This window comes from Nicotiana sylvestris, chromosome 5, assembly GCF_000393655.2.
Source record: "Nicotiana sylvestris chromosome 5, ASM39365v2, whole genome shotgun sequence".
Classification (NCBI taxonomy): domain Eukaryota; kingdom Viridiplantae; phylum Streptophyta; class Magnoliopsida; order Solanales; family Solanaceae; genus Nicotiana; species Nicotiana sylvestris.
This window is the reverse complement of record NC_091061.1, coordinates 28144719-28170167: the sequence shown is the minus strand read 5'-3', so window position 1 is coordinate 28170167 and position 25449 is coordinate 28144719. Positions and strand designations below refer to the sequence as shown.

The 25449-nt window shown below is 35.6% G+C and overlaps 1 protein-coding gene across 1 annotated transcript; it reads right to left on the bottom strand.

The window, feature by feature from the left end:
- Positions 1-17072: 17072 nt before the first annotated feature.
- On the bottom strand, positions 17073-21284 carry LOC104239281 (uncharacterized). Its single transcript, XM_009793882.2, has 5 exons — positions 21009-21284; positions 20795-20864; positions 19244-20206; positions 18323-19177; positions 17073-17125 (listed from the first exon to the last, which is right to left on the bottom strand). Exons 1-5 carry the CDS (start codon positions 21282-21284, stop codon positions 17073-17075), a joined length of 2217 nt encoding a protein of 738 aa, XP_009792184.2.
- Between the last annotated feature and the right edge of the window lie 4165 nt (positions 21285-25449).

Genomic DNA, 25449 nt, shown 5'->3' with positions numbered 1-25449 from the left:
ACCATGGCTCAAAATCTCGGAATGATGGCAGAGGTGCTCGGTCATCCATATCTGTAGGAGCAAGTTACAACCTTCGAAGAAATTTCCCCCAGCTTTACAAACTGTAAGAGCTCGAAAGATGTCAGATACCACCATAGGCGCGAGAGTACTATCACTTTGCGTGAGTAAAGTGCTGACGACCCCGGATATCTTCAAATCAATGTTTCCGTCTTTCCTTGGAAATACCAGAAGGCCCAGGAACATCATCATGAACGCTGTCCGTCTGTGTTTGTCCCACTTCTGACGAACACCTTTGCTGCACAGTTTGTTGATTGGATTATTGAATCCCCCCTCATGACCGTACCTATCATATATGAAGCATGGAGTACAAAATCCGGCTGCCAGATCCGGGTTGTGGACTGTTCTAGGTATCTTCAATGAATCTAGGAACCGATGTACCGTGACGACTCTTGGGGCGACCAAGTATTTTTCCCTCAAGGGAAGTTCAGTATTCCCGATGTATCCGGCCATTTCTTCCAAAGTCGGGGTGAGTTCAAAATCAGAGAAATGGAAAACATTGTGCGCCGGGTCCCAATAGGTAACCAAAGCTCTTATGATATCTCCCCGAGGCTGGATTTCCAACAAACCCACGAGACCTTTCAGATATTTCTTGACCTCATTTTGTCCTTCAGCGCCTAGATCATTCCACCATAGCCGTAACTTGACAGGGATTTTGGTCATTATTGAAAAATGTTCATTTTGCACCGTGCTCATCCTGCACATTTATTAAGGTGATTTCAACAAAAATGATTTTGACTCAAAAATATTTTACAAAGGGGATCAAGTTTTGAACATGGCCTTTAAACACTTTGAGGACGAAGATTTTAAGGCCGTGTGGGTAAACTGGACAAAAATACTAAACAAGACCCAAAGGTGGCTATTTATGCAAAGTCAGCCTTCCGGCGTCCCTTTCGGGAACATTCGGCTATTTATGACAAAACAACATCACCTGATTTATTTACGACTCTTTTTAAAGTTTGAAACACATTTTTTTTATTCATTGATTTTGGCTATTTTAGCAAAAATGGGGGTTGAACCCGACGAGGGTTGCCTACGTATCTCACATCCGGTGAGAATCAAACCGGCGTAGTTCGGGCATATCGTAAATAGAAAAAATCAAATAAATCTAGAAATCAAAAATACGTATTTTTTATTATTTTTTTTCTTTTGCAAAGAGATAAGGACTAAAGAAAATATTAATTAATTTTTTTAGGAAATATTTGGACTATTAGTCTGAATTTATAAAAAGGGGTACTGCGAAAGAGACAACATTTTTTTTTGAATTATGAATTTTTCTGTTTTTTTTTTACTTTTAAATAAATACCTTCTCTTTTTTTTTGATTTTGAAAATGATAAAAAAGAAAATTTTTATATTTTTTTTAAAAAAAAAAAAATCAAACTAGAAGACAATCTTTTTTTTTCCATATATATTTTAGAAGAAATTCCGGCGAGGTTTCGACACTACTCGGACATTGGTTCTATTTTTCCAAAATCAGTAATTATCTCCCTACGCTGCTATTTTCTTTTTTTTTATAGGAACCGGTCAGCATGCGGAACCGAAGCAAATAAATGCGCAAAACAAATAGGATGCAGCAGGGTGGTCTTTTCATTTCAGGTTGCCTGTCCTAGACGGACCCAACCCCTGTGTTGAGCCCCCTAAGTCTAATGCAACATGATGCAAATAAACGTTCCTACTAGGGATCCGGCATGAAGTTTCGTTATACTAGGTTTATACCCTGGGTATTTGCTCTAGACTGTGTACCCGAGCGGACAACTCGAGTCGAGGAGGGAGCTACGTACCGGGAACCCGCGAGATCGTCCGGCTTTGTAACTTGTCCGACCTCTTTCTTATTTCAGGTATCGACACTAACAGAATAGGGAGTCTCGACCAGCGAGCTTCTCCCCGGAGGTAAGAAGAGAAGGGTTTCGGCACAGTTTATATACAGTTCAGATAATATCAAAGCGGTAAAAGACAACATTTAGCACGTTATGCAAAAACATGTAATAAAGATCAGATAATAAAGCCAAATATAACAATTATTCTAAGCTCGAATTCTTGAACCCTGAACTAGTGGTTCTGGGTTCATCCCCAGCAGAGTCGCCAGAGCTGTCACACCTCCTTTTTGCGCGCCCGCCCCGAAGGATAAATGCGCGAGGGGAGTTTTTCCAATTTAAGTGACAATATTCGAAATGGGATTATTTATTTAATTCAGAGTCGCCACTTGGGAAAGGTTTGGCTTTTGGTGTCCCAAGTCACCGGTTTATCTTGAATCCCAAGTCGAGGAAATTTTCGACTTTTCCAAATGAAGTCTGCGAACCAGAAATTCTAAGTAAGGAATTCTGTTGACTCGAGGGAAGGTGTTAGGCACCCTCGAATCCCGTGGTTCTAGCACGGTCGCTTAAATTGTTATAATGGCTAAATATCTGATTTAAATACAATGTTATGACTTACATGCTTTTATTAAGTTTAAACCGCTTTTATCATTATCACTTATTTTATAGAATTGCAACGTCGTGAAAATGCATCTCGAACCACGTCACAATCAATGCGCCCGTGATTGTCAACACATTTTGACTTCGTTGAGATTTGGATTTGGGTCACATCAATGTGCACCCGAATTTAAGAATATGATTTAATTAAGTCGCGCCTAAAGAGCCTAACGCGTTATTATTTTTTTTGAGAAGGCCATGAGATTCACTAAACGGCCTAGCCTGAATTCTAAATATTTATTATGATTATTTATCGAGGGCCCCGCAATTTTGCATTTTTTATTTGGCGAGGCTCGTCTCTATTTTAGAAAGGATATCCTAAAGTGGCTACATTTCTAATACATTTGTCCCTAAAATTAGAAGAAAAGGTACATGCTAATTTAATTATATGCTTTGGCCTGATCCGGATTCTTATGATTAATTATTTACAAAGTTAAGAAAACGTTATACTTTAATGGAAAAATGCTTTAATCTGACAAGAAATCACATACGAGCTAACGAAATATAACACTTAATCCGAACATTTCTTGAGTTGAACTTAACTAAACTTATTTAGGCTAGATTAAAGGATTTAGCTACTAGATATTGTTACCAATGGGACTTTGAATGTGACCCTATGTACTGCCTAATGGAACCCAAAAAAAAAACTAAATGAAACAGAAACAACATTGTACAAGGTCGGAGTATACGTACCCCGTACTAACAAACAACTGACGAACTAACACAAAGGGCTAAATTCAATCGAGTATCAGTACATACTTTCACACTATTGAATTATAAACTAATCAATTTTTTACAGACCCGTTAATGTACCATGAATATTACAACAAATACTTGAACTTCTTCAACCTTTTCATTTCATGCTTTCAAACTGTTTCAGTTACATCAATATGGGACTTGAAATGTGTACCTGGAATGCTGAAATGCAAAGAGGAAGAAGAGAATAACAGGGAAGATCAGCAGCAGCAGGAATCAGAGTAACAGCAGCAAATCAAAACAACACAGCAGAGCAGATTCTATTGCAAGGGGTGAAACTATAGTTGAAGAGAAAGTAGCCAAATGAAGCAGCACACCGTGTGGTGGAAACAGAACTCCAGACAATCCAATTCCGAGATATACCAAATGCAACAAAACACTAACAGTAATCTCGATTGAAACTTAGAAGAAGCAACACTACCTAACAAATTGACAACAGATGAACTTCAGACAAACAAAACCAAGTTTCTGATTTCCTAATCTGTTTTTCTCTTTCTTGCTCTCTTTCTATTTCTGTATATATGTGTATCTATGTATGTCTCCAAACCTATCTTCTCAGATCCCTCTTGATCTCCTCCATTTTTTCCTTAACAATTTCCTTCTGTCTCTCTCTATTATCAGATCTCTCCCCCTCCACTGATGGAAGTTCCCCCTTTTTATAAACCTAGAAAATCAACCCTTTGACAGCCTGTTTAGACAATCAGATATCCCTCCCATGTGCTATCTATCTTTTTTCAGTTTCCACTTAGCTATTTAAGTATTAACCCCATCACATTCCCTTGGCAGGCTTAACTTTTAGTAAGGTTTATTATTTCTGAACTAAGGCAGGATGATGGGCAGCAGAATATATCTGACAGCATATGCTGTCAAACTATTTTTAAATCAAAAAGCCCTTTATGCAGGAACCAGGCTGTGCACAAATGCACCTGTGAGGCACAAATGTACATGTTGTGCACAAGTGCACATGCCCTCCAATTCAGAACTGTAACTAAACAAAACATTCCTTTTTCATTTCTGATTCAGATTAACAACTATAAGTAAACAAACTCAGTTCCTAATTGATTCAAACAAATGTGCCCAGAAGCAAATCGATTTGTTATTGTTCAGGCAGTTGAAACTAATTGACGACACATGTCGACTCGACTATATTAACCATAACATGTACAATTCTAGCCAAAGATCAGAAATCCAAACAGTATCAACAAGGGGTTCAGATTGCAATGTCAATACAGAAATGCCTTTGGGAGCTAATTGAATGACCAATTACGAATTCAATTGAACACACAGTTTAAACACACACATTATGAAAAAAGATTTGACCGAATACAGAGGTCCGACCAAGGTGGACAATAGCAGTTCAAAAACACAAAACAAAAAGTTTGGCCATACGGACGGACCTTTAACAACACACAATCATACGAACTGAAATAAAGAAAAGAAAATGAACTCACCTCAAAGCTTTGAAAGAACAAATCAGAAAAATCCACTGGTGTTTGAACAGACCTTCTTTAAGGTTGAATGGACTTTTAAACGAAGTGTTTCTCGGATGAGAAACACTTCGATTAAGGTTCATTAGACCCTAATCTCTTGGCTTAAACAGGCACGGACTAGGCTTGGGGTTTCTAGGATTCGTGGATGGTAGATTTGGAATTTGGGCTTCCATGGTTAGATTCGGACCAAACCAAGCATGGTTTGGTCACGAGGGGGGTCCGGTGATTATCTGGTATGAATCTAGGGCAGATCGGTGTAGATCGAGTTTTGCTCGAATCTTCACATGAAGATTCGAGGACCTAAAGGATGATTCAAACTAAACGGTCCACAGATCCATGTTCAGGGTGTCAAGGTGGTTTTGGAGTGTTAAGGTGAAAGTCATCGACGTTTATGCCGCCGGGATTAACGGCGAGGGATAAGGGGGCGGCTAGGGTTTCGTGAGGAAGGAGATGAAGACGGGAGCTGGGGTATCAGATAGGGGGGGCAGGGTGTGGTAGGAGGCTTATATATGGAATGGGTGGATTGATTTCAAATGTTGGATGAGGCGAGATGGACGGCTTGGATCTGAAGGTTTAAACGAAACGTCGTCGTTTGGCTTAGTAGGGGTCAGAATTGGTTCGGGTAACGGGTCGGGTAGTGGGGTTATGGGTGAGAGATCCGGACCGTTGGATCGGCTTGGTTTGAATGGTTGGGATGGATTGGCATTGAAACGACGTAGTTTTAGTGTTAAACTACGTCGTTTTGCGGCCTGGGGAGTGGGTTGTGCGGACTGGTGGATTGGGCCATTCATTTGGGCTTCAGATTTTATAATGTTTGTGGCCCAAATTCATTTTAAAACAAATTTTCCCCTCTTTTTTTTTCTTTATTTCTAATTTCCTAAATACACAACCTAATTAAATAAAACTAGACACCATTAATTAACACTTAACATATTTATTTAACGCGTATAAAATGTTAAAAGTAGGTAAACTTAAACAAAGCAACAAATCAGGACAAAAGAAATGCGTATTTTTGTGATCTCCTATTTAACAATCGGATTACGGTTCACATTATGCACGACACATACATTTTGTATTTTGTTTTAATAAAAAATGGGCAAAAAATCAAAAATAATTAACAAAGTTCCATGTAAAATCCAAATTTGCATAGCAGGACCATTTGTTATTTTTTTTAATTCTCTTGGAGCGATTGTCGCGCGAAACAAAAATCACGTGCTCACACTAAGGGTGGTTCATTATTGTAGTTCGTGTAAATATCATCATTTACCGTGTAAATTCTATTTCTCTATTTAATTGATGAAAATTATGATTTTAAAAATACTAAAATGAGTAACTAAGTTAATCATTCACTGTTGGTTTGCCTGACGGCGGTGTTAGGCGCCATCATGATCTTTAGTGGATTTTGGATCGTGACAGTGGCAGGCTGTGCTTACTGCCTCTGCTCAAAAGTGATTTGGTGGGGAATATTCTAATATCATTGTTTTGGCGATATCTTATAGAGTTCGATTTTTCTGCTCAACTACTCCATTCTGTTGAGGTGATCTTGGAGCTGAAAAGTTGTGGGTATATCCTTGATCATTGCAGAAATCTTCAAAGGCTCTGTTTTTGAATTCTCCTCCATGGTCACTTTGGATGGTTGTGATGAGATACGCTTTTTCTCTTTCAACTCTTTTTACAGAAAATCTCAAAATTTTTCAAAGCTTCATCTTTATGTGATGGGAAGATCACTCATTTAAAACGTGAGTAGTCATTAACAATAAAAAAAGCATATCGTTTATCTCCAATGCTAGCAGTTCTAGTTGGTCCAAATAAGTCCATATGAAGCAATTGTAAGGGCTTGGTCGTAGACATAATGTCTTTGTTTTTGAAAGAGTTTTTGGTTTGTTTACCAATCTGATATGCATCATATACATAATTTCTAGAATAATTGAGTTTGGGAAGTCCAATGACTAAATCATTCTTGGAGAGTTTCTCCATAGATGCATGCTTCAATGACCAAGCTTTTATGCCACAACTATGGATCATCAGATATAGACGCTAAGCAGATGTGACTATCTAAATTTTCAATGCCATCAAGAATGTAAATATTTCCATACCTTTTCCGTGGAAGTATTATTTTACCTGGCTCATCTTCAATGCCACATCCTATTTTCTTGAATTTGACTTCGTACCCTGAATCACATAGCTGCGTTATACTCAAGAGATTATAGTTTAAGTCCATCTACATGGTGTACTTCATTAATATCGCAATTGTTGTTGAATGAAACTGTGCCAGTGCCAACTATTTTTCCTTTTGAATCATCACTAAATTTGACACGTCCTCCATTTATCTTTGTAACTTCTTTGAACAGATTTTTGTCACGTGTCATGTGACTAGAACACATACTGTCTAAGTACCATTTTCCTTTGCGACTCTTTTTGTGGTGTTCCTGCAAAATAGAATTATTACTTTATTTTAGATACCCAAGCTTGCTTGGGTCCTTGATGGTTAGTTCTACTGGAATCAAGTTTGTTTTTGGGTTTCTAAATCTATCCTAAAACATTAGACTTATGAAATCTACAAAAGGAATATTTATGTCTAACTTTGTTACAGTAATGACATATTGATTGATCCGGTTTTTGATTTATCACTTGTGTTAGTACTTGTGGACTTAGTTCTAGCCGACCCTTTTCTACTTGACTTGTAAGTCGCTTGGTTAGACTTGACAGAACTGTGACTGGTGGACTTGCGCATGTCATTTAGTTGCATTTGTGATTCCTGAACCTCATCTTGAAGTACATCTTTTTTGATTTCACATACTTCAAGTTTTTGTTCCCAGTCTTTCTTTTCCCTATTGATTCTTTTCAATCCATTCAACATCTTTTGAGATCCTTTAGGGTGAGATCAAGAATATCATGTAATTCATTACATCATTACAGTCATAGGATCTTACCTCACTTGTTTCACCTCGTTCCATGAAACAATTTCCAATTCTTTGCTTTCATTATATGATGTGTCTTCATCAGTCTAGCAGCCAGAGTATTTTTTCATATCATTTTCTAAAATAGTTATAAAGCACAAGTTTGCTATTTACTCATATTCTGAGCTGTCTTCATCACTCCAGCTAGGGGTGGACATAAAATCTGAAAAATTGAAAAACTGGATCTAACCGAATTAATTTGGTATTTGGTATCGGTTCTTTAGTATTAATTCAGTATATTTTTCAAAAGTTCGATACTTCGGTATGGTTCTCGATATTGAACTTTCGATACTTCGCCCAACCCACGTTATTAATTCTCAGTGCAAATCCAACTTGTGACTCTTAGCAAGTAGACTAGTAAGGTTAAACCCAATAAAGTTCCTTTTAGTCTAGCTATGCATTATGTGGATCAACTTAGTAAACACATGAAATCTTATGATATGTATTTGTTTTTTCTTGTTTGATTACTATTATCTTATGCGATTATTCATCATTTCGTAGTTACTTATAGTGTAATTTTTGTTTCTATGGAATTTGTCAAACTTTCAAAGGACCTAATCTTTGATTAGTATGCAACAATTATGACAACCTATCTGGTGAGGTCCATTATATATATATATATATATGTATGTGTGTGTACACACACATCCGAGGGATGAGGTGACTGCTAATTGAAAGTTTGAGTTTATTGTTGAGAGGAGGATTTCACTTCGTATTTATACTTGTTTATTTCATTTATTTACTCTTGCCCATATCTGTTTACCTCTTACTGTATCTGTCTTGTTGGACCACTAGTAAGTATTGATGTCGATCCCTCGTCACTACTTCTCTGGGGTTAGGCTGGATACTTACTAGGTACGCATTGATTTACGTACTCATGCTATACTTGCTGCACATTTTTGTTCAGGTACATATATGTGCGATGGTCTTTTGGGCGTAGAGATGAGGATGTTGCGGGGACTTATGGTAAGCTCCATTTCATGTTACGATCCGCAACTTGCAGAGTCTCCATCAGAGTTATTTATGTTCTCGTGTCTAATTTGTATTCTAAACATATGTTGTATTTTATTATATTTCCTAGTTGATGCTCATGCACTTGTGAGACCGGGTTTTGGATGTTCCTAAGGGTGGTTCATTATTGTAGTTCGTGTAAATATCATCATTTACCCTGTAAATTCTATTTCTCTATTTAATTGATGAAAATTATGATTTTAAAAATACTAAAATGAGTAATTAAGTTAATCATTCACTGTTGGCTTGCCTGACGGCGGTGTTAGGCGCCATCATGATCTTTAGTGGATTTTGGGTCGTGACAGTGGCAGATTGTGCTTACTGCCTCTGCTCAAAAGCGATTCACGAAAGGCTTAAAAATGCCACTCAACTTTCAGAAATGATCTATCCATGCCATCCGTTAAAAAAATGCTATTTCCATGCCATTGTCGTTACACCTTTGGCCCATCTATGCCATTATTTGACTAACGACTCAAATTTTTTTTAATTTTTTTTGTAACGATCACATTTCCACGTGTCCTGTCGTCATTGGTCCGGATTAACCCATGCCCCACTTAATTTTAACCTTGGTTAGGTCCATCTAATTTTAACTTTACCCAAATAATTAACCCAACCTAACCCTTTCAAATCCCTCTCTAGTCGTCTTCCCCAAATCAAAAATCCCTAAAACCTCCATTAAATTTAATTTCTGCCTAATCTGTTATGTTTTCTTTCTGAATTCAAAGTTTGCAGCTTCAGATGAGCACCCGAGGCAGTTCATAAACATGCCAGAAGATGCACTTTAGATGGTTCTTTCTCAAGTCACAGACCAGAACTTGAAGCACACCTTACAATTTGGAATTGGATTGCACCATGCTGGACTGAATGATAAAGACAGATCATTGGTTGAGGAACTACTTGCAAACAACAAGATTCAGGCAACTATATCATCTTAAAATTTTAGATCTCTTGGAGCAATAATATACTGAAATTGAAGCTTATATTTGAGTCATTTTGACTGCAAATTTCTAGGTGTTGGTCTGTACAAGTACGTTAGCATGGGGTGTAAACCTTCCTGCACATTTGGCTATTATTAAGGTACGTACTGTATGTAGTCTTATCCGCTTTCCAGAATTTGGTCAAAGTCAGGAATGCTAAAACCTCCATTGAATTTAATGGAGGTTTTAGGGATTTTTGATTTGGGGAAGACAACTAGAGAGGGATTTGGAAGGATTAGTTTGGGTAAGGTTAAAATTAGATGAACTTAAGGAAGGTTAAAATTAAGTGGGGCATGGGTTAATTCGGACCAATGATGACAGGACACGTAGAAATGTGAGTGTTATAAAAATTTAACTTTTTTGAGTCGTTAGTTAAATAATGGCATAGATGGGCCAAATGTGTAACGGCAGTGACATGAAAATAATATTTTTTAACGGATGACATAGATGGACCATTTCAGAAAGTTGCGTGGCATTTTTAGGCCTTTTCCCAAAATGATTTGGTAGGGAATATTCTAATATCATTATTTTGGCCATATCTTGTAGAGTTCGAATTTTTCTGCTTATCATATGAAAGCTTGTTTAGATCTTGGGACTCAAGTGCAACTGATTTTGTTTGCCATGTGGTAGGCAAACTCTTCAGGATTTTTCGAGCTTGATCACCACTTGAGTAGGGCTTACCAAAGGCTTTCATATCGCCAATGATTTTGCTAAATCTTGCAAACATTTCCTCAATGGATTCTCCTTTTTTCATCTGGAAGAGTTCATAATTATGAACCAACATGTTTATCCGAGTTTCATTCACCTTGCTGGTTCCTTCATAAGTAACTTCCAGTTTGTCCCACATTTCCTTGGCAGTATCACAACTTGAAATCTTCTCATACTCTTCTCCACTTATAGTATTATAGAGCAAGTTTCGAGCCTTGCATTAACTTGAACAATAGCCATTTGCTCGTCTGTGTATTTGTCTATATCTTCAGGATCCACGGGTGGTTGAACTGCTGATAGCAGTGGATAGTTTCCCTTTTTTATGACACGCCATACTTTGACGTCGTAGAATTTACATAGATTTCCATGCGTACTTTCCAGTGAGAGAAATATTGTCCTTTGAAGTATGGTGGCCTTACTTGCGATGTTCCTTATTGAAAGAGTGCTCCAAATGTTACTTGGTTTGACATGATCTTTTGTCACTAGTTGTTAAGAAAAGGATAAAAAGTGTGAGACCTGATCTGATATCAATTGCAAGTACAAGAAGAGGTGAATTATTGATTTTTCTTCTTTGTATTCTAAGTAGTTGACTAGTTTACTGATTAGTCGATTAGAGATAAGAACGAAATAAAAATAAGACAGAAATAAAGTGCATGAATGAAAAACAACGAGATTTTTATACTAGTTCGGATTCAATGTGAATCCTACGTCTAGTTCCTTTGGGTTGCAAGGGTTCTCTCTTTCAGTATTTGAAGTTTCTTGATTACAAGATGGTTGATGTAGCTTTACACCAACAGCTTAGTCACTTTGTCATTTCTCTCTTCTTGATACTATACCTCACCAGTATTTATCTCTTTTTCTTCTCTCACTAATTACACAACAGATTTAAAGAGAACTACAATGCTTGTTCGGAGTAGAACACAAAGAGTAATAATGGTTCGTTCAAAGTATGTCTGCTTCAAGTCTAGAACAAATGTATATATACTTCGTGAGGCCTTCTTGACTCTTGATTGACGTGAATCTTGACAGATTACAAACCCAAGAGAGTTGATCTTTGAAAGGAATCATAAATTGATTCTTTCCAAGAATAAGGTGAAATTTCCATTGATCTTCCTTGACCTGTGGCCTTGATAGGATTTTCTTCCGCCAGGAAGATCTTTCCGTTACTTGAGTAATCAATTATGGATCCCTTGATTCCGGCCTTTAACGATCTCCAGTGCAGAGCTTCGTAATCTCTTTTTTCTTTGTTTGGGACCTTCCTATAACATTTTGCGTCAATCATCTATCAAATCATTGATTGATTCTTCTTACGGATCTCTGCTGCTTCTTCCTTTTTTGTCTTTAATCACTGATACTTCTCCTTTCCTTTGCTTCTAGAGTTTCCATCATTCTCCATCTTTACTTGCTCCTGTTGATAAATCGTTTCCTTAATTCTTTTACTTCTTCTATACTTGAATGATAAGGTTTCTTGATTCCTTTGTTTTATCCTTTGTTATCCTGCATCAATAGTGATATGTTATTTTTCATCATTGAAACTTATATTTAATAAAGCTTCATGTCCACATCTACTCAATCAGTATCATTGTAAAGCCTTGTGAATTTTTAGAATTAATTCGAGTTTAAAAATGCAATTTAATTGAATCAGGGTTTACGAGATGTACTTGGAGGAAATAAAGTCATCAAGAGCAATGCATGAATTAAATTGAGGAGTCATGGAAACAAATAACATGAAATTGACTAAGTGAAGCAGGGGATGAAAATGAATTTGGTCATAGCAGATCACGTGAGCTGTTGACTAAATAAGGAAATTGATGATGAAGTTTGGAAATTGAATAACAAGAAAAATGTATCAACGAATCAAGAAGTAACGGAAAAATGCTAAATTACAAAGGCCTAGGAGTTGAGGGTCAATGACAAGAGATTGAATTAGATAAACAATGGCATAAGTGCTGATATTGTATGGTAGTACGTGTTTTACATTTGTGTAGTGACAGAATAAATGAAGAAGAGATGTAACTGGTCCAATGATCTATACATAATATAAAACTAGACGTAGATGAGGTGATGTGACACTTCTCTATGACCTTCATTCATATTTATCCTTTATTTTGTCACGATCCAATTATATTATAGGTCGTAATGATGCCCAATGCCACCGGTAGGCAAGCCAACTGTGAACTAACCACGTGATTCCTCTTTTTAAAAGATTTTTCAAGTAATTAAACTTTCTTTGATTTAAAAGATTTAAGAAATAACAAAATTAAAATAATAACACGAAAGCAACTGAGTGCAATCATAACCGTAGATTAAAACCAAAATCAGAAGTCTACTAGTATGTGCCAAGACATGGTGTCACAAGTGTATGAGAATTCTAGTAGAATATACAAAAAAAGTACTAGTCTACTGTCTGAAGTGAAATAGACAGAAAAATATAAGCAAAAGAAAGACTCCGGCTACTGTAGAGCAGCTTGGAAGGCAGCTCACCATGACGTCTCGAAGTGGTAATCAAGTGTGTGCGCCGGACTGATACCCAGATGCACCTGCCTCAGATCCTGCACATTTAAGTGCAGTAGTGTAGCGTGAGTAGTCTAACCTCGAAGAAGTAGTGACGAGGAGTCGATTTTGACACTTACTATGGGCTAATAATAATATGTCAAAACTATAACTAAGCATGTATTACATGAATATTACTGAAAACTCAATAACAGGAAATAGTAAATAATCCTTTCACAAATATTAAGTCCTGAATTGTTTTCATCATTTAACAATTTATATCTCAAGCCAATGAAGCAATATCAGTTATAAATAGTTCCAAAGATTTATCATGCGGAATTTATGCCGAGGTCGTACGGCCCGATCCAACATAAAAATATTAAACTGTGCACTGTCGAGGGTCGAACGGCACGAACCATAGATGCATGTATCTGCTACCGAGGCGTTCGGCCCACTCCACAAATAGAAAATACTTATAAAAGGATACTTCTCAATAACAGTCAAGTGTCCCATTCACAACTTCAAGTAAGTGAAATTAGCCTTTTACAATTCTTTTATCAATTTTTAATATGACTTAAGCAACTAAGTTAACAAGTAGGGTGCAAACATTGCAAGTATGGCATGATATGAGTCCTAGACTATCCGGACAATAGCATAATTAGTAGCTACGTACAGTCTCTCGTCACCTCGTGTGTAGCCCTCACAAATAGGAGCACATATTAAATTAATTCACCTATGAAGTTAATTCCCTCTTACAAGGTTAGAAAAGAGACTTAACTCGTCTCAAAGCCTACTTTCCGATCCAAGATTGTGCTCAAACCCTCAATTCAGTGCCGAACAATCCAAAACTAGTCAAGTGGTTTAATAATAAGTCAATACCTGTTCGAAAGTTCATATTCCAACTATTAAAGGGATTACCAACCCCAAATAAAGAATTCCTAAAATTCACCCCCGGGCCCATGTACCCGAATTTCGGAAATTTTTGAAGAAAGTTGTTGCCCATAACCTCATGAACTCAAATATATAATTTTCACCCCATTCTATAATCATTTTCGTGGTTAAATCCTATTTTTTTTTATCAAAACCCTAGGTTTTCCTAAAAAATCCTATAAATCCCACCATTTCCCATGTTAAATCTACTTATGATTCGTGTATTTAGCTAAAGAATCGATATGGATCACTTACCTCTTGACGTTGATGGAACCCCTCTAAAAATGCTCTCAAAATCGTCCAAGACCAAGTGAGAAATGGGGAAAATAAAGTAAGTCCCGCATTAAAAGCTGATGCACAGGTCGCAGGTGTCGCATTTGCGATGCCTCATTCGCAAATGCGACAAATCCATCATAAATGTGAAGGCTAGCCATATTTGCCATGGTCACAAATGCGACCAAAAACTTCATAAATGCGAAGAGGGACAATTTGCAAAAGCGACAGGATCTTCGCAAATGCGAAACCCTCAGAGCCTTCCAAACTTCTCAAATGCGAATGGCACTTTGCAAATGCGAGCAAAACTTCGCATTTGCGAGACCTGCAACTCCAGCCCAGAACCAGAAAAAATTGAAGTCCTTCCACCCCTCCGAACATGTCCGAAACTCACCCGAGCCCTCGGGGCTCCACATCGAATGTCCACACAAGTCTAAAAATATCATACGAACTTGCCCGCGCGATTGAAACACCGAAATAACATCTAAAATCATGAATCGGATTCCAAAACGCATGGATTAACTCATGAAACTCAAAACTTCTAAAAGTACTTCTGCCTGTCCGATTCCTATCAAATCAACTCGAAATGACGCCACATTTTACGTGCAAGTATTAAATGACATTACAGAACTATTTCTACTCTCGGAATCCCATTTGGACTTCGATATCACCAAAACCTATTCCAAACTAAATTTAAAAAACTTCAAAAACCTTCAAGGAACCAACTTTAACTATTAGGTGCCGAAACGCTCCCGAGTCATCCAAAACCCAATCCGAACATATGCCCAAGTCCGAAATCATTATACGAGCCTATTGGAATTGTCAAATCCCGAGTCTGAGGTCGTTTACTCAAAACATTGACTGAAATCAAACTTAGACTTTTAAGGCCAACTTAAGAAACCAAATATTCCGATTTCAACCCGAACTCTTCCAAATTCCGAACTAACCATCCCCGCAAGTTATAAAACAGTAAAAACACATACGGGGAGTTTAATTTGGGGAACGGGGTTCTAAAAAGTCGTTACATATCTTCTTTTTTTGAGTCTTACTCTATTTTTATCCTTATTTTCTAATTAAATTAATTATATTCTACCTTTATTAAGTTTGATTAAATAATGTAACATTAATTAATCCATTATAATTTTGAGAGGCCATAAAGCCCGTATTTATCTTTTTTCTCTTACAAGTTACAACTTTGTCCGATGAGTTTTGAAATGTAAAGACCCGGACTTAATTATAGAATTTGAAATGGTTCTCATCATTAAAACCTCACCACCACTTTATTCATAGACTCACTATATATATACATCTAGCGATTGTATATTTCATGTTCATGGTACTGCTTCGTTAGCCTATCTCTTTAACAACTTCTCAAGAACTAGATATGGTTGTCCGTGCTAATGCACGGGCCCAACACAAAGATCTGTCTGCTCTGAAAGATTTCAAGTAATTCTATCGATATCATGGCCAATGCAAACAAAAGTGTTAAGAAAATATTTAGTTTGGAAAACATAGAGGAAAAACAATATCTTGAAGACAGATTATTTTTTCAGACATAATCTTACAACTTATAAAGAAAATTGACGAATTGGTCAAAATTATGGACTGTGTTTACCGACACTGAACAATACAAAAGGCAACACTGAATACTACACCTTCCGAGCTTTTTCATGCATGTGGTCATTCTTCAACTCATCGATACATGATACACGGGGAGAGGTTCTTAGTTTGTCATTCAACAACCTGCAATTTCATGCTTTACTTCGAAGTAGCCTTAAATAATTCTTCATTCACTAAAGACAATGTTGGAAGCCCTTCGTTTGAAAACTTGAAAACTTAAGAGTCTCTATTGTCACCAGGCTGCACCACATATTTATTAGTTAAAATAAGAACGGATTAACGTAATATTAATCAAGTAACTTTAATACTAAAGGCAGATCTACAACCTACTAACTCCTAAATTCTGGATTCGGTCTCTATCTTTAATTTATAATTTTGAAAAAAGAAAAGAAAACCTGATCAGGGATATGGCGGGAGGAAGGAGAAGCAGAATTATTGGTGAAGTCCACTGCCCAGCTACGCCCCAAAATCTTCTTACAACGAAAACATTTAAATTTCCAGGTATATAAAGATCTCCGGTAACTGAAAACTCAAAAAGTCAGTATTCAAATGTTTAGAAGATACAGAAACATATGCGCCGAGATAGAGAAGGAAAAACTGAAGACCTACTACAATCAGTCGAGATTCAAATTCGTAGTATGCAAATGTTATAACTCAAAATAAAAAGAGAAATACTCAGCTTTATTTCATTTATAAGCCAGGATTCTCTACATTTAGTCATTTACAACCAAGAAATAGAAAATACCTATTTTCCATCAAGAATTTCAATATTTTTTACCACCTTCGATAGATCACAGAATAGAAACCCACATGCATCTCACAACTCTCTTAGAATCTACAGAAAGAGGAACCTGTTTTGTAACAAAGAACAGTTCACCAAAAAAGAGAAGAAAGAAAACTCACGTTACGTTTTCTTTTTCTTTATGATCACACAAATTAACGAAAGCAGATAGCTGCATCTTTAATCTGCGACAAAATATAAGAGCAGCGAGTTTAAGAGAGGAATCTAACTCAATTGACCCTCATTTTTATGAGTGCGTATATGAATCCTTCATTTTATCTATATGTTGCTAAAGAAAAATAGATATATCTTCGTTTGGAATAAAGTTGAGAGACAACTAAACTTGACCTGTCAAGGTAGGAGACATGCATGTGTTTTAGCTGCTTAATGGGAAAGCAAACTCACAAAGTAAGACTTTTTTGCTATGTTTCTTTCGGCTAAAAAAGTGTGTGAGAGAAACTCAAAAAGTCAGTATTCAAATGTTTAGAAGATACAGAAACATATGCGCCGAGATAGAGAAGGAAAAACTGAAGACCTACTACAATCAGTCATCATAAACGCAATGGAGAAGACCAACAAATAGAGAAACTGATCTAGCTAGAAGAGAATAAAACTGTTGAAAAAAAGAAAAACAAAGATAATATGAGAATAAAGGTAAGTAAAGAAATGCAGAAACATGAAGAAAGCAATTGATACTGATACAGGTTGTTACCTTAACTCAATTAGTATAGTTTACCTTATGAAAGAGTGAGTGTGAATTGATAATAAGGATCCAAAAAGATGGATGAGGCGAACTTTATTTGAAATCTCAAATATCACAGACCTAATAGAGTACCATATATGATTCACGAATAGCAATCAATTGCTCATGTAGTTACTTGTAAGCGCAATTCCCCGAATGTATCAGTAGCCATATTTATACAGGTTGGAAGGAGAAGTAATGAATCATCATTGACATAAATATACTTAATTTAAGGGAATGCTTTTCGAATGACTTCCTCATAAATTATATTGTAGGTAGAATGATCATCTTTATCCTCTGCTATTGGTGGGCGTATCAGTATCTTTATATTTTTTAAATTCTTTGCTCTAGATAAAGCAACATAGAGTTGGCCATGAGAGAATACTGGTTCACGTAAATAAATTCCAACAAAATCTAATGTCTGACCTTGAGCTTTGTTAATTGTCATAGCAAAACATAATCGAAGTGAAAATTGTATTCTTTTGAAAGCAACGGGTAACTTTTCATCTTGTGATGTTAAGAGTGGTATTTTCGGAATGAATACATGTGTATTTTTGAAATCACCACTTGCAATAGTAGCACTTATTACATGTGACTTAAAGTCGTGAAATATTAACCTTGTACCATTACATAATCCTTCACAAGGATTTAAATTTCGCAATAATATAACAGGACAATTTTTTTTAAAGTTAATTTGTAAGGTGGCAAATTAGGAGGATTTAATGTGTGCAGAAAATCTCCAAATTGGCATTGGTCGCTTAGTTCTGTAGTTTCATCAATTGCAGTATATATTTTAGCATTGTTGGGAAGTTGATGTATAAGCATGTCATTTATTTCATCAACAAAATTATTTTTTGTAGTTAAGATAACACGGGAAGTCATAGAAGATGGATTAGAAAAGAATGTATGTAGATTCGGATAAGTAACATTGAATAATTGATTTAAAGATTGTGTTTCAGTGGTAAAAGGAATGATAAAATTACGTGAAATTTCAATTTTGTTCGAGTTGTTAGTTTCTTCTTTTCCATTTCTAATTCTCATTAAATACTCACAAAAAGCAGGATCTTCTTTTGCACGCATGTTTTCTGATAAGCACAACTTTTCAAGATCATTCCAAATATCAGAATATAGTAAACTTTCACAAATAAAGTCTTCTTTTTTCCCACTACGAATAACGGGAAGTGTTTGCCGAAAGTCTCCACCAAAAACTACAACTTTACCACCAAAGAGTATATTCGTATTCATGAGATCTTTTAAAAGGGTATTGAAAGCTTCAATCATTTTCTTTTTTGCCATTAAAACTTCATCCCAAACAATTAACTTTGAATCTTGAATTAGAGTTGCTAATGCTGTTTGTTTACTAATATTACATGTAAAATTCTCATCAATGTCTATAGAAATTTTGAAGCACGAATGAGCTGTTCGTCCTCCAGGTAGAATTGAAGTTGCAACACCAGAACTTGCAGTTGCTAAAGCTATAAAATCTTTTGATCTTATATTAGCTAACAAAGCTCGATACAAGAATATTTTTCCCGTTCCTCCGGGACCATCAATGAAAAATGCTCCTGGTTTATCATAATATACTCTATCAAGAATAATATTATATGCTCTTCTTTGTTCAGAGTTTAATTTCTTTTCTAAGAGTAAATCTTCTTCACTTACTATTATATTTCTCTCAAACTGAACATCTTTTGCCTCGTTAGCTGGTGAAGGAAGTACAATAATTTCAGAAGTAAATTTGAATTCGTATATATTGTGTCCCATTGAATGTAAGACTTCATTAATATGATTCAAAACTAAATGTCGATTCCTTTTTGTTCCCAAATTTGGAATTCTCTTGAAATTTTGAGACATAGGCTCTTCAAATTTTTCCCATAGTTCTCTTGGATTTGCAGGATTGCAGTAAACTAATAATGTAGCAAATAAGCATCTTAAACTATAAGACATTTAATAATTCACAACTTCAGACATACAGTCAATTAAATTGTTATCACAATGCAATAAGCCTCGCTTTTCTGCAGCTTCCCTAAATGAATCGCAACATTTTCCATTTACGTTGCAAAGATCTGCATATGATTTAGGTCCTCTTACATTCATTAAAAGTAGCCTTAGATAGTATCTTTCTCCTTCGGTTGGATGACACGTTACAATTCTTCCAATAGCAGTACCTCGTTGTCGACGTGACCATATTTTGTCAGTTGGTGACCATACAAAATACTCTGGGAACTCTTTATATAATAAATTTAGAGCTTTAGCATCTTTATTGGTACTGTTCATTACAAAAAATTCTGTTAATATTGTCCTCCTTGTCATTGGATTATTTACAATTTGATGTATATTTTGTATAGTTTTAAAGGATACAAATTGTTGTCCCTCAAGGTGTAACTGAAGTTGCATCACACTTGGAGTCATTTCACTTATAGGAAAAACAAATAGACGACATGCTGCCTCTGGTGGAGAGACCCATCTAGCTGATTGATATTCTTTTATTTCATCTATATGTACATTTGTATTATCACCATGCACAAAAAATGCAATTTTGTCATGACCTTTACAGATGTATTTATAAAGATATTTGACAACTTTAATGTCAGAACATATTTCAACATTAATATGGCAATTGAATTTCTTAAGTAAAAATGGATTGTAATTATCAATATTGTATCCTCTAACTTCTACAGGTATCTCTATTTGTCGACTTCTGTATATAGGATATGAATTTTTTCCTTTCGCTGTATATTCTGCAAGTTCTTTAGGATATTTAAATTTACAATGATCTTTTTTCATGAAAGAATTGGAAGGATTTAAATAACCACAAGGTCCATGAATCATATGTTTAGTCACAAGTGAATATAAAGAGGAATCTAAATTGCGATCAGGCAATTCAGCACAAACAAATTTATCATAAGCCTCTGGTGTTAATAGTTTATATCTATCTACAAGTATAATAAGGAAATGAGCATGTGGAAGTCCACGTTTTTGAAATTTTATGGTGTACATAAAAGCTACAACCTTTCCAAAAATATTTTTTTAATATATCTGTTTTAAGTTCCTCTACTTTTGCTCTAAATACTCGGCTGATTAGATCATGCCTATTTTGAACTTCTTCAGATGTTAATAAATATTTTTTAATTTCAAGCCAAGAAGGATTGCACGTCATTGTCAAGAATATGTCGGGTTTTCCATAACGTTGTACCAATGCAATAGCATCCATATATCGTCGACGTATATCTCTTGGGCCTCCAATAAAACTAACAGGAAGAATATTGTTTTTTCAATATTTGAGGCATCTCTTTCTCCCTGTCTTAACAAATCAAGAATCCCTTGTAGTACTGCAGTTCTGAACAAATCTTGGTTAAAGGAAAAGAAATCTAGTCTTTGAGTCTCAAGTTTTATGTATTGGTCAACAATGTATTGTTGAAATACCCTTCCAGAATGTAAAGTTTCATTTGGTTCATTCTCTCTTATTTGAATCTTGTAACAATAATATTCACGGCAAGAAACCGTTTCTCTTTTCGTTTTACCTTTTGATAAAACTTCAGATTCCATATCAAGTAGCCCATCAATTGAAGTCATGTTCAATATACTTGGCAGCTGTTCACATTCGTAGTAAATTTGGTGATTTGAATGACTATATATTTTCTTAATTTTTTTAATACCACAATGCCATCCATTTTGACCATATGAGAATAACAATGGATATTGTAATGAGTCATAGCATCCATAATAATAATTTACCAATTGACTTCTGTTACTGTGAGTGTATATTCGAATATGCGGAGTGGAAATTTTGTTGTTTGTTTGTTCTTCTATCCATATTGCCCCAACTTCGGATGGAGTAGGTAAGTTGTATGTTCTTTGGTCTAAACCAGAATTAGATTTAAGTGCAATATAGAAGTCAGATAATTCTGGAATATCTGTTAATGACTTTAGAAATGTAGAATATGGATTAACCTTTAGTATTTCCATCAGTTTCTTGACAACTGCTTCATTAAACTTGTCTGATAAGCTCATTCGATTCCTTATCTCATTTTCGATATCATAAAAGTACAATTGTAAATTTTTTGCTTTTCTTCCGGAAGGAATTAAATCGTTAATAAAGTGATATATTTGTCCTTGAACTTTAAATGTATATATACCACGATTTCTCTTTGCTAATACTCTATCATAATTAACACCAAGGGAGGTGAATGCAAACATATTATTATAGGTTCTACTATAAGTACGAAAATATTTAGATTCTGCAATGTTGCCTAAATATAAATTCTGTAACTCTACAGGCATTTGATGAGAAGTCAATTTTATTGATCCGCTACCACAACAGAATTTTGGTGGTTCATATTGGAACCTTTTTGATCCACAAAATTTACAATCCGGAACTTCTTTAAAATGTACGTAATTTTTTAGCAACAAGTCATCATTCTGCAATTCGACTTCGAAATTTATTTTACCTGTACATGATAAATTATGACAATGTTATAGAAAGAGACAGTAATGCGATACTATGAGATTGTTATATTTTGGGCAGATAGATACACACCTCTATGTGCAGTAGCTGCTGGAGTTGAAGAAATTCCTGCATTACATGTACCTGAAGTTGATCTTGATATTGCAGTGTTTAATGTTTACGCATGTATAACTAATCAGTAAAGTAATTTGTATAGTGGGAACATTTATAGTTTTATTTTTGGACGCTTACATACTTCAAAGATGGACATGCAATCAATCATATTATTTCCTTTATCTATAATAACTGGCATATTTGTAGCTTCAGAAGCATGACATAACAATTGAAAGAATCTAAAAAGTCACTTTAATGATTGTGGATCGATGTATTCATCACTATATACTTATATATGCGCATTCAACATTGTTTGTATATCTAATGTCTCTGATAAGTTAGAGAACAATATACTTTTCTACCTTTTTTTGAATCTAACGGACGATCACCAACTGTAAGAGCACTCTATCTTTAAGGTTGAGTACCAGTTTCCATTAAAGATAGTGTATTACTTGAATGAGGATTAAGTCGCCGCTTTTTTGATTCAGCTCTCTTAGCTTGCAGTTTCAGCAAAAATGATTGTTTCCTTTCAGGTGACATTTGTGCATATCTAGTGCGACGTCGTAGATTTCTATCACGTCGTCGTTGTTCCTTGGCCTCTTCAGCTCGACGCGATGCAACATCTTCGTTTGTGGACATTTCTGTTCCAAACAAATAATTATTTTGTAAGAATACCTAATATATTCACTAAATGTTTAAGCACTTGTTCAATAACTCTATCTCTCCTTCTAGCGGAAACATGTTTTTCCCTTAACAAAAATAAAAAAAAGAGGAAAAAACTTGCTAATTGAGAGAGAGAGGCAGAGAGTGAGAGAAAGAGAGAGCGCCAAGAAGTTGCTAATGAGAATACAGAAGAAACCAAAAAGAAAAATGACTAAACTAACCAACTAAAGGTGGCAATATGGTTAATCCAAGAAAATCTAGTAAAGTAAACAAACATACATTGGAATAACATAATACTATGTTGTTTTCGTAGGCAGATAGCATAAAAGGATCAAGTAAACATGTACCTTTCCATCTTTCTCTAATTCTCCATAATCCCTATTTTAAGAGCAAATGACTTAGCGAAATTAGAAAAGCAAAGAATCAAAGTTTGTTGATGCATTCCTCTTGAGAATGAAGGAGAAGAGCACCATTTAACCTGTTCTCTACAACTGGGTAAATGGTGATAATTATGCACCTAAGTATCAATTCAAACCATGCGTGAGTAAATCAAACCACATGCAAGTAGAATTTCCGACAATAAATTACACCCCAAAAAATAATCTAACATACACACACCAAAAAATCGAAAATAGTAAATACCCAACAAATTGTGACTATAAAAATGTGAAATAAATAAATAAAAAAATGTGAAAATCTGCTTTACTGAGATCGAACTTTTAGCTTCATTAACAAAAATCACAATATGTAAGCCCAAAAGGTAAAGCGAAATCAGGCCACCATCACATACCATCATAGAATCTGACATTGAAAGGGTGAAGAAGAAAATAGACGATGACATGCAACTAAAGAATATATCAGTGGTCGAAAAAAATAACTAAAACAATCAGCTAAATGAAACAGAGAAGGATAGACAGGGATGTGAAGAACCAGTACCGGCAGAAATCAAAGATAAATATAATCAATCAAAGCCCAAGACCCAATCATAAAAATGCTAACACCAGGTACATTCCAGCTTTGATTTACAAAATCAATTGTAGAATTCTTACAAGAATAGAAGAAGATAAGCTGGGTATGGCTGGCCTTGAGCAATACCTACGGAGAAATTGAGAAGAAAATGGTTACCAGGAAATGGTTTGGCAAATTATCAATAAAGAATCAGAAATGGGTTGCTAAAAGGGAGAAGTGATACACATGTCCACAAGAGAGAGCAATGAACAGTCAATCACTAATGAGATAGTGCCAAGTTTATAGTACAATTTACAGTACCTTTAGTACAAGTTCTCATTGCTGTGTTCGTCCATCTTGAACATTTAAATATATTAGTAATAACAAGCATTTGTAATGACGAGATACTCAAGATACCTGCCAATCTCAACTCCTAATCTTGCCATTGATGAATGGTGTTGCCAGAAAGGAAATGAGAATTATCCTAAAAAATTTTAGTAAGTTTATTTCTAATTTGCTTAAATTGTTCCACATTTATTGCTTTATCGTAATATTACACCCATTTTTCTTTTTGCTGATTCTAAGATTGTAGGGCAGTGTTCTCAATGCCATGTATTGTGATTTTACTTCAAGAATCGACGAAGTTATTGGATTTACATACTCTTAACTCAATGATTCAATAACTAAATCCCATTTTCTTTAAGTGATGGAAAGTTCTTGAAGGGGAATCGAAAAAATAAACAATTAAGAAAATTTTGGAAGTTAATAATTTCAATTTGAACTTTAAGGAAAAGCTGCATTTCTTGACTTTAATACCCCAAACAGTACTGACTATAACTCCTTGTCACGACCCAATTTCCCCCTTCGTGATTTATCGTGACGGCACCTAGTCTCTACGACTAGGTAAGCCTAATACTTCGCGGAAATGAAAGAAAAGCATGAACATCAACTACTAACAATAACAAGTATCTAATAAGCAACTGGATACCACTCGGCATATACAATTATCACCTCTAAAATATACCAAACAATTCCCAAAACCCGGATTGCCGTAAGTCACGAGCTACTAAGAAGTCTTAACTGTTCTATACATCATTTCTACATAAAGAAGGAAAAATGAACATAGGGGGATAGAGGGGGGACTCCGAGGATCTGCAGGCGCGGTAGATGTACCTTGAAGTCTCCAATAAGCAGCAATGATTGCAGCTAGTGATGAGGCTGGTAAGATGAACCTGGATCTGCACACAAAAAATATGTGCAGGAAAGGGCATGAGTACACCACAATGGTACCCAGTAAGTGCCAAGCCTAACCTCGATCGAGTAGTGACGAGATCAGGTCAGGGCCCTACTGGTATATATATAATAAAATTTAATAGAAAGAAATATCGCAGTTAGGATAAATACTGAAGTTTAACAAAAATATAAGCATAGAAGAACAACATCTCAAAACACAAAGATAACAACAGGGGATCTCCCAGGATACCGTCCCATAGTCCCAAACGTAAATGTACAGGGGGATCTCCTGGAATACCGTTCCGTGGTCCCAAAGTAAATATACAGTGCTGGGGGTTCTCCCAGAATACCGTTCCATAGTCCCAAAGTAAATATGCACCTCAAACAATAGAATTACAACTACAACATGGAAAATCTACAATTTAGACTAAGTACAAGTTAATGAAGAAGCATGAAATTTTACTAAGCAAGCTGCACAGAGTTCAGCTAAGCAATTAAGACACGTAGACATGCTGTCCTAAACTAAACAGAATAATTACATATGCTAGTGTTGCTCAGTTAAAGAAAAACAGTTATTTTACTTAATTAAAACGGATTTTTTCAACATATAGCCCGTGTACACACTCGTCACCTTACGTACACGACGCTCATATATCAAACAGTAATAAATCCTAAGGGCAGTTCCCCCATATAAGGTTAGGCAAGTCACTTACCTCGAACCAAGCTCAAATCAACCCGTTACAATGCTCTTTCCCCGAATATCCGACTCCAAAT

Coding starts and splice junctions, on each gene's coding strand:
- LOC104239281 (XM_009793882.2), bottom strand. CDS start 21,284: ATGAGCTTATCAGACAAGTTTAATGAAGCAGTTGTCAAGAAACTGATG. Junction 20,207..20,794: donor ATCTGAAGTTTTATCAAAAG/GTAAAACGAAAA, acceptor TTATACTTGTAG/ATAGATATAAACTATTAACA. Junction 19,178..19,243: donor TGATAACAATTTAATTGACT/GTATGTCTGAAG, acceptor CTACATTATTAG/TTTACTGCAATCCTGCAAAT.